Raw genomic sequence first — 15,335 nt, 5'->3', positions numbered from 1 at the left:
GTCTCCTATTCTCCTATAAGGACACCAGTCACATTGCATGAAGCCAACCCTAATGACCCCATTTGAACTTAATAATCACCCCTTTGAAGACTCATTTCCAAATATAGTCATATTTGGAAGGTCTTGGGGCTTAGGCTGTCAACAGAGGAATTTTGTCGGGGTGGGGGACACAATTCAGCTCATCATAGAACAGCTCAACAGTTTTAAGGTAGAAAAAAAAATTACACACCTGCTGATATTAAAATAGAGTCTTAGAGCTCCTGAGTGCAGCAGCCTGCAGAAGTTCATCGGAGTTGGATTTTTCTCAAGTTTTGGTGTCTCGAGCTGCTAGGTGCTCTAAGTGTAACTGCTTGGTCAGCCTTGAGAACAAAGGAGCTCTCTGAAGGAAGTTGTGCATCCATGGGAGAAGCAGAGCTAGGTAAAGGGAAGAAGCAAGTGCATAGCCTGACAAGGGCCCAGGAAGACAGTTTTCTGATTGTCTCCTGTTTAGGAGATTGTAAAGAAGCAAAACAGCTTCATGTCAAATATACTATGTGCTCTTATTAATTAAGTGATTAACCAGTTATTTCAGCTACTATCAGTGAGCACCGCACAGTGTCAGCCATCAAGTTAGGCTCCCTGCACACACACACACACACACACACACACACATCCCTCCCCCTGCCCCGCCCCCAAATAGCAGTGGGCTGGGACCCACACAGGCTGACTCTGGGGATCTGCTTTGCAGGAAGTAAGAGCTTCACCAAGGAATGAGTCCATGGGGAATCCTGGGTGGCTCAGTGGTTGAGCATCTGCCTTCAGCTCAGGTCATGATCCCGGGGTCCTGGGGGGAGCCTGCTTCTCCTTCTGCCTATGTCTCTACAGCTCTCTCTGTGTCTCTCATGAATAATAAATAAAATCTCAAAAAAAAAAAAAAAGAATGAGCCTATGGAATTGTTTTCCTTGGGGGAATGTAAGTAAAGATGATTCTCGTATTCCATCATTTCATTATGAAAAATTTGAAGCGTACACAAAATTTGCAAGTATTATAGTGAACATCCACATACCTACCACCTGGATCCCGCAGTTAATATTTTTACTGTGCTTGCTCTATCACGTGGTCTGTCCATCTGTCTGTCCTTCTATCCACTCATTTACCAACCGTATTTTTTTCGGATGCCTCTCAGAATAATGGAAGATGTTTGTACACTCCTCCTAATTACTTTAGCATGTTTATTGTTAAACTAGAGTTCAAGATTGGTTTTCATTGTCTTCTTTGGAGTCTGTGTTTAGGTCAATGAAATGCATTAATCTCAAGTGTACATGCTCTGAGTTTTGACAAATGCGTGTCCATATGGAACTCAAACCCAGTGAAATGCAGAGCATTACCATTCCCTCAGAAAATTTCCTTCCCAATCTGCCCCTACCTCCCCAGAGGTAGTCACCATGCTGATTTTTTCCAGAATAGGTGACTTTGGCCTGACTGGCAGCTTCATATAAATGGAATCACATAATACAGATTCAGCAAAAAATGTTTTGGGGGTTCATGCATGTTGTTGGAGATAACATAGTCTGTTTTTTTCTTTTTATTGCTGGATACCATTCCATTTTATGGTATATTTTTATATTTTATATTTTGAGTGTGTTTATTGAAACTCCTAGTTGTTGGAGCCCTGGCTTTTCCCAGTTTTGGACTGTTATGGGTAAATCCACGATGAACATTCTTGCACAAGGCTTTTTGTGAACACATGCTTTCATTTCTCTCGGGTCTATCCCCAGGAGTGGAATTTCTGGATGGTGTGATCTATTTATATTTAACTTTATACAATACTGCCAGATCTTTCTCCAAAGTGGTTGTACCAAGTTTACACAATAGGACTGTTTTTGATTAATCTGGGATAGGATAGACTTGTCCATGACTCAGAAATAGGTGCTTTCCTATCTCTGTCTTCCAGATGAGGAAACTAAGGGGCAGCGGGGGGCATGACTTGTTCGAGGTCACCCAAATGGATCGGTGGCAGAGCTGGGATCCCATGTGACACAAAGCCCATCAGTTTGCATTGTGATGTGCCGCTTCTTGCTGAGGCAGGATGGAAACAGGTAGAAATAGCAGGTGGCTGACTTCTGAGGGGCACCTGCTGGCGTCCCTCACTCTCTGCCACCATAAAAGTGAAAGCCCGGTGGGCATTTGGTGCTCTCTGGCAGGGCTGGATCTGTGAGCAGGTGCTGTCGGCCATGGGGGTTCCCCAGACACCCAAGTCATGCAGCCTGTTTAAGGGCTTGGGTCTGGGTCCTGTTTGCAATGGACAGATGAATGCCAGGCAGGACCCCTGGATCCCTATCTTCCTCCTGAAATGATGTAGCCGGGAGCCCTGCTTGCTGAGTGTTCAGATGTGGGGTGTGGAGAGGCTCTAGACCAGCATGTGTCCACTTTATACCTTCATTGTCCGAGGTGGGTGTGGAGCAAGAGGGTAGAGTGGCCAGCCCCCCCGAGCCCACGGATCGTGAGGGTGACGGATGGACACACACGCGGTCTTCATTCCCTTGGGTTGCTAATGTTGTGAGGTGCAAGACAGATCAAGTTCTTGGCTTGGAAATTCAGTGAGCGGAGACTTTTGGTGTTTATGTAAGTCATTCAGGTGAATGCCAGGGGTTCTACAAAGGAACTGAGTGGAAGGGTGTGAGGTGAAGACCAGCTGGGGGATTGGGAGCTGCTTTCAGGGGAGGCTGGGCAGGGTATCCTCTGAAATGACTGTGCAGCTCTGGCATGAGTGGTATGAAAGAGGCAGAACTATGGAAGGCCTGGAAGGTAGAATGTTCCAGTGTGTGTGCACCTGAGGTAGGAAAGTGGGGAGAAGTGTGTTGGGGGCAGGGTAGAGGGAATGGAGCGGAGTGCCCAGGAGCAGAGATGAGGTCAGAGAGGTTCACAGGGCCTTTCAGGCTGCTGGAAGAGGTTTTGATTTTAATCCGAGAGAAATAGGAGGCCTTGGAGGGTTTTTCTTTGCAGCAGGAGGTGATCCAGTTTACATCGTAAGTGATGGGTACAGTACATGTGTTCAGGGAAACACAGGGGCTTGTGGGACTCTGGTTGGGGTGCTCTGGGGGGGTGGGGGATCCCAGAGGAAGGGACAGCTCAGCTCACCTGAAGAATCAGCAGGTACTCACCACACAGGAGGGGCAGACACCGTGGAGGCTATTCTGGGTGGATGGACTGGCATGAAGAAAGCCCTAGAAGCAGGAGAGGCTTTGCAGAGCTGAAGAGAGTTCCTCATGCCTGGAGACGCAGGGAGGAGGCAGACCATGCCAGCCCCAGGAAATGGGCTTCTCGAAAGGACTGGGATCTCGTTGAGGACTGGGGTTCAGTCTCGTTTATCTGCTCTTTCCAGGGCCCAGCATGTGCCTGGACCAACATATGAATGAGAGGGTGAGGAGAGCTCATGCTGAGGACAAGTGGCGTGGGGACTTCGGGAGGGGCAGGCAGGTGCAGGGGGGACTGGGGCAGTCTATCACTCCTTCCTTCACTAGAAGTTCAGCCCAGCTGCCTGGCCCGTGGCCTGGGAGGGGGCCGTGGTCCTGGACCCCACTTGCCCACCAACGTCGGCAGTCCCCAGAGAAGGCCTGGGCTCCCCCGGAGGGTCCCCACCCCCTGAGGTGGCAGCAAGGAGCGCCGGCTCAGGAATGCCACTCGCTCCAATATATTTGTTTATTCAGAGATTTAATTAACATGTTTAAATATTAAAGAGTAAACAACGTGTGTCTAGTGGGATTCAACATTTACCAACAGGAGTTCTACTTATTTAATTAATTATTTGTGCTTTCCCCAGCCCTACGAGCCCTGTTTCTGGCTTTGTTGTGGGGAGGTCCCATTTCTCCCTGGAGGAGGTGGGGAAGTAGGCCAAGGAGAACTGGGAAGCCAGGGGAGGGGGGGCGCAGGGGGGGAGTGGAGTGGGGGGAGAAGGAGGAGGAGGAGGAGAGGAGTCTTCTGAAGAGGAGGAGCTGTCCAGGCAAAAGAAACCAAGGTTCTGTATCTGGTCTGTGCAGAGGGAAGAGGGGGTGTCAGGTTTCTGGACGGTAGGACCGGGCCGCAGACCCAGAAGGCAGGCGACCACTAGGAAGTCCTTGAAGGAGTCTCTACGGCTTGGGGGAGAGCAGGGTCTTGGGGTCCTCGCTTGTGAGGATGCCATCTTTCCTGGGCTAACCCAATGGGATCCAGTTTCTCACCTGGGTGCCTGAGGGACCCGCGGTGCAGGTAAGAGCAGCCTCCGCAAAGCGGGAGGGCCCGGGCAGATGATGAGCCCCCAGTCACCACTGCAGGTGGAACTCTGAAAGCAGAGGTGTTTTACAAGTGATCTGCATTATAATATCGCTGGAAATGAAGTCCTGGATGCTGAGAGATTACACTGGGGGTTATTTATTGGCAATGCGTTCTACGGTTTTAATTTTTTCTTTTTGCTTATTCAGGCTTTCGCTCCAGAGGAAAATAGCCTGGGGTGGCTTCGAAATAGATTCTCTCTGCCCCATTAACTTATTCAGTGAGTTTAATGGTCCTTTTTCCCCTCAGCCTTGAAGCCATCATTAAAAGGCAGAGATTTATAAAAGCAAAGACGCTGAGCTTTAGTCAAACTTTCACTCTGGGGCAGGGGAGGGTAGGGGCAGGGGGCAGTGGGCAGTGGGGCACCCCCTCGGCCCTGGCACTGTGAGTGTAGCCTGGGAGCAGGTCCTCATCCTTAGGACGGAAGCTTGAGGCTGGGCGCATGATTTCCTGGATGTTTGGGGGTAGGGACACCTCCCCACCAGGACTCTTTAGTGGTCTCCAACATTTCCCAGCTGGCACAGGGCTGGTGTCTAGGAATGTCTGCAGCGTCACCCAGGGGCTACAGTGAAGCTTCTCCTGGTCCTCTGCCGACTTCTGAGACCACTTCTTGGTACAGGTTGCTCTTCCCCCCAAAGATGGTCACCTTCTGCTCGGGGCCAATTTGCTAAAAGTCAGAAGAGAGATCAACATCTCAGAGGCCAGTTTCCCAGAGCCAAGTGACTAGAGGCCCAGCTGCCCAAAGGACCAATGAGCAAATAGCCAATTTGCCTACGAGCGACTCACTGAAAGCCTATTTGCCAAATTTACTAAAACTTTGAGTTAAAGAACATGATTGAATCAAGCCAAGTCAAACCAGGGCTGTCCAATTTGGTTCAATCCAATTGAATCCACTTCACTTTCTCCCATTACTGGAGGATCAGTGTTACAGAGATGTTGCAGAGGCTACAACAGAGGGGGGAGGCCAGACATGTTCATCAGGAGAACCTAGGTAGTTGTGACTATCTGTTGTCATAGAAAGGTATGTGTGTGTGTTTGTGTGGGGGGGTGCGGTTTAGGTGAACTTGGGTGATGGGGGGGATGTGTCCCTTCACATACAGGTTGGGTCCGGATAGGGAGGGAGGGAAAGGGGGGATGTTTTGGGCAGAAAGTGCAGCATACAGCAATTGTGCCCAGCCAGTTGCTCAGAGAAAATGCCAGGTCCCCGTCAGCCTGGAGGGAAGAGCATCCAGGGCCCATCCTGGGGGCTGATGGATGAACTGCCAGGCTGTCTTGGGGAGGCCTTGACTGCTGGGCTGACACAGTCTGAACCTCACTGGGTTAGTAATAGAAGCCAGTGAAGGATTTTAGGACCAGTGTCTTCAATAAAAAAAGCTGAAATGGCTTTAAAAAATGTTCAAATATGTTTGCTGATGAAAAATTAGAAATAATAGAAAGTAGAAAATCGAGAAATCACTCCTAGCCCCAGACTTTCATCCTTTGGTGGATTTCCTCAAGTCCTGTAGTAGAGTCGGTGTGTAAAGTAGAAAGATCTCCGAAAACTCTGCCCACTGGGAGAGGCAGCTACGAGCTGGGACCGGCTGGGGGTGGGGCGGGGGGACAGCGGATTCACAGCATGTCTGTCCTGCTTATTCTAACAGATGCTCTCATTGAGTGAAATGGGGGCAGAAGCACCAGCGTTTTAAAAATAGTTATTACTTTTTTCTCACTCTTTCTGGGCGCAAAGAGCTAAATTTGCATAAATTCAACGTATGCATGAAACCTTACCTTTGTGTGTGTATGTGTGTGTGTGCGCGCGTGCGCATGTGCATATTTACACGTACCGGAGCAGGTCGTTTTGATTTGTCTTTTAAGAAGAAGAGCCTAAATGTCAGGTGTGCATGAGTTGAGGAAGAGGAGAAGCATATCAGGAGGCACTTTCATGTCTCAGAGATGGGTGATGTGGGAAGCTAGGGGAATGAAGAGGGAAAATGTTTTAAAGACTATGCAGAAATTTCAAACAACTCTGATGACACCTGTTGAGCGTGAGGGATGGAGGTGTTAAGGGAGACTGAGGTTTCCAGAATTTGGGTAAGGGGGAAATACTGCTGCCTTGAACAGGTATAGGTGATGGGGGACATGGTGACTTCTCTTGGGGATGCTCTGAGTTCGTGGTGCTCATGAGAGATGTTTCTCATATAGGGTGTCACTGACGGGGCCCTAGTCTGTGAAGTGGCCCCGGTAGAGGAAGCAGCAAGGATGCTCGTTATGGAAGGGGACCTATTCTGGCCACCAGCCAGCCTTCTCCATGGCTTCCAACCATTTCTTTGGGAGAGGGGCTTTCACTTGTGAGGACTTTGTTAAAAACGTCTTACCTTTGTCTTTATCGGCAAGGTCCTTTGGTTTCTCTGCCCCTCTCGCCCCACTCCTCACCTCACCGCTGCTGTGGGTGGGATCACGCCTCTCTTGCTCTAAGGTTTTCCCAAAACCAGGTATGCTGCCAGGTCATAGAAGTCACGATGTGGACACCCTGGTAGAGCATAAGAAGATTGGCTGTTTCATGGCTATTAATAATGGGGAGTATTAAAATAAACATTCACCTATACTCACATGGCCTTTCTTCCTTCCTTTCTTTTCTTTTCTTTTCTTTTCTTTTCTTTTCTTTTCTTTTCTTTTCTTTTCTTTTCTTTTCTTTTCTTTCTTTTCTTTTCTTTGCTTTGCTTTCCTTTTCTTTTCTTCTTTTCTTTTCTTTTCTTTTCTTTTCTTTTCTTTTCTTTTCTTTTCTTTTCTTTCTTTTTCTTTCTTAAATATTTATTTATTTAGTTGAGAGAGAAAGCACATGCACCATGAGCAGGAGGGGCAGAGGGAGAGGGAGAGTCTTAAGCAGACTCCTTGCTGAGCCAAGAGCCCGATGAGAGGCTCCATCCTAGGACCCTGAGATCATGACCTAAGCCAAAACCAAGAGTCGGACATTTAACTGACTCTACCACCCAGGTGCCCCTCAAATGGCTTTTCAGAGGAAATTTTTACTGCTCTGCGAGGAAGGCCAGATCTCACAGTTCCATTTTTAGAGAAGGCAAATAGCTTCTCCAACATCCCATGCTCTGTTAAGGGGGAATAAGACTGGAATTTGCACAATATCCAGTCTTACCATGATCAAGATCTCTGTCCATGTGAACATACTTGGAGGAGCAGCCGGTGTCCATGCATGGATTTGAGTCATCTTGGAATATCTGGACATGCTCTTATCCCCTGCTGGCTGTAGAAGTCCTAAGAATTAGTGTTGTTGTTGATGATGATGATGATGACAGTGATAATGACAGCAGTAGTAACGGTGTCACTGAGCCTGGGTGCTTACTATGTGCCAGGCTGTGTGCTGAGCGCTTTTCCTTCAGTGGCTTTAATCCTTACACACCTGAATGAGGTGAGCATTATTTATTCCTGTTGTTCAGATGAAGGAACTGGGGCACATGCCCAAGATCACCCAGCTAGCGAGCAGCGAAGTGGAGTGGAGTCAGGTAGTCTGTGCCCAGAGCCCGTGCTCCCTACGCCTATGGTCATGGACCCTAGTCTGGGCTCTTTCCAGACTCCCTGTCCAGCCTGCACCTGGAGGTCATGGGACCACCCCTCACTCCCCAGCCCTGAACATCAGCTGCGATGGAACCTAGTTAGATTTTCCACATTGGAACAAATGTTCATGCTGTCAGTTCAGTGAGAAATTCTGCTCAGTGTTCCCTGGTCTACATTGATCCATTCACCTGGAGTAAAATAACCATGTGGGGAACTAGATAAAATATTTGTACCATTGATTGTTTCAGTTCGTGTGGACAGACGACGGCCTTGAACAAGTGCCTGTGAGCAGAGGAGGGGTGTTGCACCTGCCTGTGTACAGAGAGCGGCTGGTGCAGAGCCTCAGGGCTGCTGGGGTGCTCGGGCATTGCTCAGACACCCATGGGCTCTAAAGGGAGGTCCTCGTAACAGGCTCTGGTCATAGCTGTGTAAGCTGCTGCATTCAGAAGGGGAGGAAGTGGTCAGGGTACCCAGCCTGAGGGACTGTGTCTCCCTCTCCCTCTGCCCCTCCTGCTCATGGTGCATGTGCTCTCTCTCAACTAAATAAATAAATCTTTTATAATCCTGCCCATGTCTCTAAAGGGTCATACGGAGGAAGACACAGTAAGTGGGTAGCCTTTCTCACCGAGTCACTCAACAAACCCTGGAATATGGCATGGGGAAGCAGATTAGGAAGGGCCGGGGGTTGTGTGGGGCAGGTTTGACCCCAGTTCTTCCGCTCACAGGCTCTGGATGTTTGGGCAAGTCACTTGACCTCTCTGAGCATTAGATCCTCTTGTAACAAATAGCCACCACCCCACAGAGAGGCTGTCAGAGTTCAGTGAGATTGTGTCTGTGACCCCACGGTCTTGTGTTTGGCCGCAAGTAACTGAAAAGTGATTTTGGTGGTTTAAACATGCAAAGGGTTCTTTTTCTGATGTAAAATTAGATAGTGGGGAGGTGAGTGGTGAGCTGGTGGGCAGCTCGGTGATGCCAGAGGCAGCATCTCTGTGATTCTCTTGGCTTTTCTGTCATGGGTTACAAGGTGGCTGTAGCCAGTATGTCCTTGTAAAAGGCAGGCAGGAATGCGAAGTGGTGAGGAGTGTCCACCTGTAAAGCAAGAGGTTTCCAGAGGCACCCGTGTACCCAGACTTCTGCATGTTCCAAATGTGGCCACCCCTGGCTGCTGGAGAGAGAGCATGTGAACATGTGGCTTTTAGGTCTCCAGTGAGCCGAGGGGAGCCGGCAAATGGCGTGTGCCACCATCTGCAGAGGGCTTGTCCACCTGCCCACGTGGTGGCTCTCCTCTCTTGCTATGCACCAGGGGTGTGTGTGTGTGTGTGTGTGTGTGTGTGTGTGTATCACAGTGACCCCTGCTATTGGGAGGGGCAGAGAGAACTGGGCTCCTGGGGAGGCTCTGGTCCTGCCTGGGTTTGGGGGTGAGGGGTCAGGGTGGACATGAATGGTGAGTCACCCCAGACAAGAGGAAGAGGTAGAGCAGGGACAAGCAATCACCCAGACTCTCAGGGGATTGGGTGCAGGCTGTGACCTCTCCTCTGCATTCCTGGGGCCAGGGCTGGGGCAGTGGGGTGACATGATGGGGCCTGGGAGATTTCAGGAGATTGATCCGATGGCAGTTGAAGATGGATGTAAAGCAGCAGACACCTGGGGAGGACCCTTGGGAGACACAGGATCACCTCCAGATGGAGAGACCAAGGGCAGAGTTAGGAGGAGGGCCGAAAGAGTGCAATTTGGTGGTGGTGGGCATCAGAAAGGGAAATGGTGGCCAGCTGGGACCCCCCCCGCCCCGGGGCACATGAGGAGCCTGGGAGTTGGGGTCTCCAGTGAGGAGCCTGGGGGTGGGCAGGAGCGATCGCCCGAGACAGAGGTGGCTCAGGTGGAGAGTGGGTTGGGAAGGAGAAGGATGTATCTGGTTTCACACAGCGGCTTTGGGTTTTGCCTTGGAAATCCAGAGGCATATGTCTGGCCCGAGGGTTGGAATTTCAAGGCTGGCCTTGGGCATCAAAGCCAGCCTGGAGATTTGTGAATTATGTGCCTGGAGGTAAGAGCTGAAGCCAAGGGCGTGAGTGGACAATGAGAGGGGATGAGGGCCAAGGTGAGTCTCCATGTGGAGGCAGGAGTGAGGAGAGAGGGCCAGCTAGTGGGGAGGACACCACGGATCTGCTGCCAGGGGGACGCAGGCCCTAGGAAGAAAGCAGTGGTCAGCCACGTGAGGATGGGCCGAAGGGCACAAGGAGGGGCAGGCACTTGTGCTGCCGGGGCTTGGGTTATCCAGGGATAGCCAGTGATGGCTTGGGGGGAACACATTTTTTTTTAAGACAGTAGGGGTCCTGGACTGAGCTCCCCTCCGCTGGTGTAGGAACCGGAAGGAGCCAGCCGAGGGGGAGAAGCTCCAGGAGCAGGAAATGCGAAGAGCTGGAAGAGAAAGAACGAGAGGCACAACCCAGGAGGCCAGGACAGTGCCTGGTGCAGCGGAATCTGCAGTGCCTCACTTGGGGCTGGGTCTTGAATAAGAGGGACCATCTTTTTCTGCCGAAGGAGGGAAAGTACTTTCAAAGAAAGTGAATATCCAGATGTATTAGGGAAGTGGAAAGATGAGAAAACTCAAGTTAGATGTCCTAGATCTTGTCAGCGAGTTACTGAAACTCTGAGCCTCAGTTTCCTTATCTGTAAAATGGGGCTGTAAAATTAGATAGTGGGGAGGTGAGTGGTGCCAGGTAATGGTACCTGTTTAATATGGTCCCTGAGAGGCTTATGTAGGGCGACTCCCATAAAACACTTAGCATGCACGCTGCTTGTACGTGCCCACGGCCCTCTACAGCTTTATGTTCTGTTGCTGTCGTAACTTTGTTGGTAGTGGAATAGGACATCAGAGCTCCTGCTGAAATGAGCCCGAGGGTAGGTGGGGGTGGGGATTTGATGGGGAAGGTTTGCATCAGCTACAACGTGATATGATATGAATGAAGCCCAGAGAAGCTCTGCTCCGTGCTCCACCTGGGTTGCAAGTCAGGAAGGGGACGAGGGGCTTCTGAGGCCGAACATCCCTGGGCCTAAGGTAGCCCTGCTCAGAAGGGCCCCAGGGGCAGCTGACAGTCTCTAGGGCCCTCTGCCTGCCCACTGTGGGCCTCTTCTGGAACAATTTGCATCTGAAATTGCCAGGGCCAGACAGTTCTCTGGAATGAGAATGTAGTAAAACTGTTGGATCTGCATCCTGGTCCCCAGCCCCCCTGAGAGAGTGGTGTTAGAGGTGTGCTGGGGGTTCGGGAGCCAGGACCAGGGGAGGGAAGAAAGTGGGAGGGGCATGGTGCTGCCCAAGGGAACCTGGCCAGTGCCACCTTAGTGGACTCTCACCTTAGGACTCTCAGTCTCAGAGCTGGGGGCTGGGGGCCTAGATGTGGTCTGGTTTACTTCCCTCATTGCATAGACGAGGAGACAGGCCCAGAGAAGGAAGTCTTGCGTGGAGTCACCATGAGGACACACCAGAGTGAGGGCTCGCTCGCACCCATGCCTTGGACTCTGTCCAGTGCTTGCTCGACTTCTAAGCTGCTTCCTGGAATTACCCTTGGCTTGTCACATTGGGCTTTGCAAGGGCCTTCGGTCGGGGGCCCGGGGTCTGAGGACTTTGGGGACAGAGGTAGAAGCAAGTGTGGGCTGCATGTGTCAGGACAGCAATGACCACTGACTGCAACTCCCAGTGCCCCCCTACCCCAGGGGAGGTGCTTCCTGTAGGCTCCCCCCAGGGCGCCATCCCTTCCCTTGATCTGATGGAGTGTTGTCATGCCATCAGGGGTCCTTGCATTTCTGGAGGGGGCTTAGGATCTATCTGGGTGAGAAGCATCCTCACTGTCCGATGTGGGGGAGTGCCTGGCTGGCTCCACTCATTGTGACCCTGCTTTATGAATCGGAGCTGGGAGGCGAGGACAGAGGCCTTCCTACACACGACAGCCGGCCCCAGCTCCTCCTGCCTCCTCTCTCCACTCTACTCCTCTGCACTTCATTCATCTGCCGCTTGCTTCGGGCCCTTCTCTGAATAGCATCTGGGGCCCCTCCTACAGAAACTCGAGTGTTCTTGGGGTTTGCAGAGAGGAGGTGGGTGGGAGAAGCTTCTGCAGCTCTGACTGCTTGGTCTCCGTAGGATTAAGCCTAGGGTGCGGCTCAGCACGGAACCCACACCGGCTGGAGCTCAGTGTATGATGTTTTTTGGTGCGGAAGTGGCTCGTCTTACTCAAGCAAAACCCTGACCCACGTTGGAAAGAGACCTGGTGGGTGTAGGGGTAGAGATCCACTGGGGTTTCTCAATGGGTCTTTTCAGGTTTCATCTTGAGGTCCTCTCCCTCTGGGTATTCCCGGCATCATCCTCTGGCCCAGCGATACACTGCCATCTGCCCGTCTGCACCACACCATGCGAAACACCCTCTTTCGTGCATCCCCTGGGTACTCTTTGACATTTAAGTGTAAAAAAGAAGTAAATACTAAGAGAGAATAAAGTGAGATAATTATAGGAGAAAAGAGCAAATATTATTCTAATAGCTTTGCAAAGCAAAGGGCTGCAGTTCTGCCTCCACCCTGCTCCCGGGCCTTGGTTTCCCTCAAGGTTCCTGCAGAGTCCCCAGCTTCCCTGCTCCGAGCATAGGCGCTGGCGCCCACCCCTGCCACCCTAACCACCTCTGAGGTGCAGGATCAATGGAAAGCCGCCTCCCTGAGGAGATGGGGACTCCTCGCATCACTGTGGCGCTGCTGGTGGACGTCTGGGCCACGCATTCCTGTTGACCAAGGAGTGGCGTTGGCCTTGACGGTAACTGGGCCAGTCCTGATAGCTCCTGCCGGTTGAAGTCCTGCCGTGTCCATGCTTCATAGAAGTGGTCTCAGGAATCATGACCACAGTTGTCCGAAATCAGAATCAGTACTCCATTCCACTGATGAGGAAACCGAGTTTCAGAGAGTTTTGTAGGTCATGTGCCGAGAGTCATTCCACTGGGAGGTGGAGAAGAGAGTATTTGGATCTAAATCGTGTAGGACCCGGATCTTGTTCAGGCTCCGAAGCGCAGACCACGCTGGGCTTGTCATCACGTACCGACAGGTGCCTGAAGATCCCTAACTGCTTCTCATTCGGGCCTCAGACCCTGACTTTCCAGCCTGCCCTGGACCTGCCCCTTGGTTCTGGGGTCTGAGCCGTGGTCCTGGGTAGGCCAGGGATGCTCCCTTATCTTGCAGGCAGGGCCCTCCTCTGAACTTGGGGTCTTGTCCTTCTCCAGCTCACACAGAGGCCTTCCTAGTTGTACCCCCCTGGGTGAGAGGTGCAGGGCTGTCGTCTCCAGGGTCCAAGCTACTCCCCGAGGTAGAATCTGGGACCTGTGCTGGGATGCCTCCTACTTGTTTAGTTGTGTGGCTGTCGCCTGCGTCTTCTTACCCGAGGATACAGAATGAAGGCCATCCGATGCTCCCCTCCTGTCCCCAAGTCCACCTCCTCTGCTTCATCGCCCCTTGTGCCTGTGGTCCTCTGCCTGTGGGCCTCGGTCCCCAGTCTCCACCCTGGGCTGTCAGTTCCTAAGTTTCTGCTTCCACCCTGTTCATAACAGTAACAGCCGCCTTTTATATAAAGCTCTGATTTTGTGCTAAGAGCTATTAATGTGCAATCTCATCTAATCCTCTGTGGCCCAAGGAGAATATTATTGTGTCCATCTTACACATAAGGAAACACATGGAAACCTGGAATGGTTGGGTACCTCCCCCAAGAGAGGGGAATGGTGGGGTGAGGATGCTGCCTCAGGTGAACCTTGTCGCCAGGTCGCTGCTGTCTCCTTGCAAAGGGCCTCCCCGGCCTTGCTTCTGGGCACCCCATCACCCCTCTGCCCTTGCTGCCCAGGGCCTCTGCCCTCCTGCTCTTGGAGCAGTCCTCCTCCTGCCAGCTGCTCCTCTGCCTTGGACACGTGGGCAGAGAGGGGCTCCGGGGAGGAAGGGGGCAGTGAGGCAGCAGTGGCACAGCTGTGACCGGCCGCTGCCCCCCACCCCCGGCATTCATGCCTGGCAACACAGGCCACTGAGTCCTCCCAGGTGGCCTCACTGTGACGCTGTGCCCAGGCCAGCTGGTCAAGGATGATCCACTCGGCTGATTCTGGGGAAGGTCACTGTCTGCCCTGGGGCCTGTGTGCTAGGGACGGGGGGTGGGATGTTCCAGCTGGAGCTGCTGACATCTGGCTTTTACTGAGCCCCCAGCCCCCTCCCTGCAGCTCTGACTAGAGGCAGAAGGGAAGCGAGTGCCTCCTCCAACCCCCCCACCCCCGAATAGCCGCACACCCTCCTACCAGCTCCCACTTCCACTCCTCCCTCCTCTCCCCAACTACACTCTGTCCCTGCTGCCCACCTAACCCCACTGCTTGGGTTGAGTTTGGAGGCCGCTCGCTGCAGGTGGGAGACAGTCCAGCATCCTAAAAGGATCCAGGTGCCCCATAGGGACACCTCAGTCTTACCTGGCTGCTGCCTAACTGTGGGACATTTAGAGTCACGATGTTCCCCCCGGGCCTCGGTTTCCTTATCTGCTGTTAATAACGGCACTTAGCTCACAGAGTCGTTGCTGGGATTCCAGTACTGTCCCCGGCACCCAGCACTCTGGTTACAGATCATGGCTATTCCCTCCGGAAAGTGGTTGGTCCATGTCCAGGTGCTAGTTGCTTTCGGACCACAATGATGGCAGTTTTATGTAGTTCAACTTAATCATGGGGTATCCAGAACAGTGGGGGCAAATCTCTGGACCCTAGGTGCCTGCCTCAGTGTTCCCCCCCCCAAATGCCAGTCATGACATCTCGTGGGAGGATAACACTGAGCCCTAATGACATTTTCTGCAAACAAAAAGTGTCAAAGAGCTGAAGGAAGGGAGGATTTCCTTTTTAAAATTAATCTCTCGTTATTGGAGGGAAGTTTCAGGGGTGGCAGCACAGACTGGGGTTTGAATCCTGCCTGGCTTGGAATCCTAGAGCTGCTACTTGCCAGCTGTGTGACCTTGGCCAAGCCATTTAATCCTTCTCTGCCTCCGTTCCCTGGCCTGGAAGAGGGGTGATCGTGGCACCTGCCTTATGCTTGTGACCGTGTGCGGGAGCATGCGGATTTACGTGTGTGTTAGAGCCAGCCTCCCATGGGCATCTGCGTCAACACCGTGGGATGCAAAATCTCCAAGTTCAGACCCTCGGTCCAGCCGGCTGGCGGGCAGCCTGTCTGTACTAGGGACCCCCCGCCTGCACGGGCCCGGAGGTGGGCTTTCTGGCTCCTTCTCTGAGGCACGGCCTGCCTCTGTGGCCGAGATTCCAGCTGCAGTAAGGCGAGCAAGGAGTCCGCATTCAGGGGATTGTCTCTCCTGTGTCACATAAGCCGTATTGATAAATTAATCTTACATTGTTGGAACCAAACAGCCCTGTGATTTTTCTATTGTGCGGTCTAATCAGTCTCGACAACTGTATCATTAGTTTCTGTTTGTTTGTAATCGGAGTCCCCGGGCTGG

General features: G+C 52.0%; 1 protein-coding gene across 5 annotated transcripts in view; it reads left to right on the top strand.

Moving 5' to 3' along the window:
- The window catches only part of NTRK3 (neurotrophic receptor tyrosine kinase 3), a 384,145-nt gene that overhangs the window by 18,466 nt on the left and 350,344 nt on the right, over positions 1 to 15,335 (top strand). The window contains exon 1 of one of the 5 annotated variants that reach the window (XM_077871694.1): positions 4,033 to 4,228. The exons of the other annotated variants lie outside the window; for them this stretch is intronic. Coding sequence (XP_077727820.1) covers positions 4,182 to 4,228 — 47 coding nt within the window. The 5' untranslated portion in view covers positions 4,033 to 4,181. Of the gene's footprint in view, positions 1 to 4,032; positions 4,229 to 15,335 lie in introns of those variants that run through there. 5 annotated transcript variants of the gene reach the window in all.

The sequence above is a fragment of the Canis aureus genome, chromosome 2, assembly GCF_053574225.1.
Source record: "Canis aureus isolate CA01 chromosome 2, VMU_Caureus_v.1.0, whole genome shotgun sequence".
Classification (NCBI taxonomy): Eukaryota; Metazoa; Chordata; class Mammalia; order Carnivora; family Canidae; genus Canis; species Canis aureus.
Note: the sequence above shows the minus strand (reverse complement) of the source record. Positions and strands in the feature narration are given on the sequence as shown.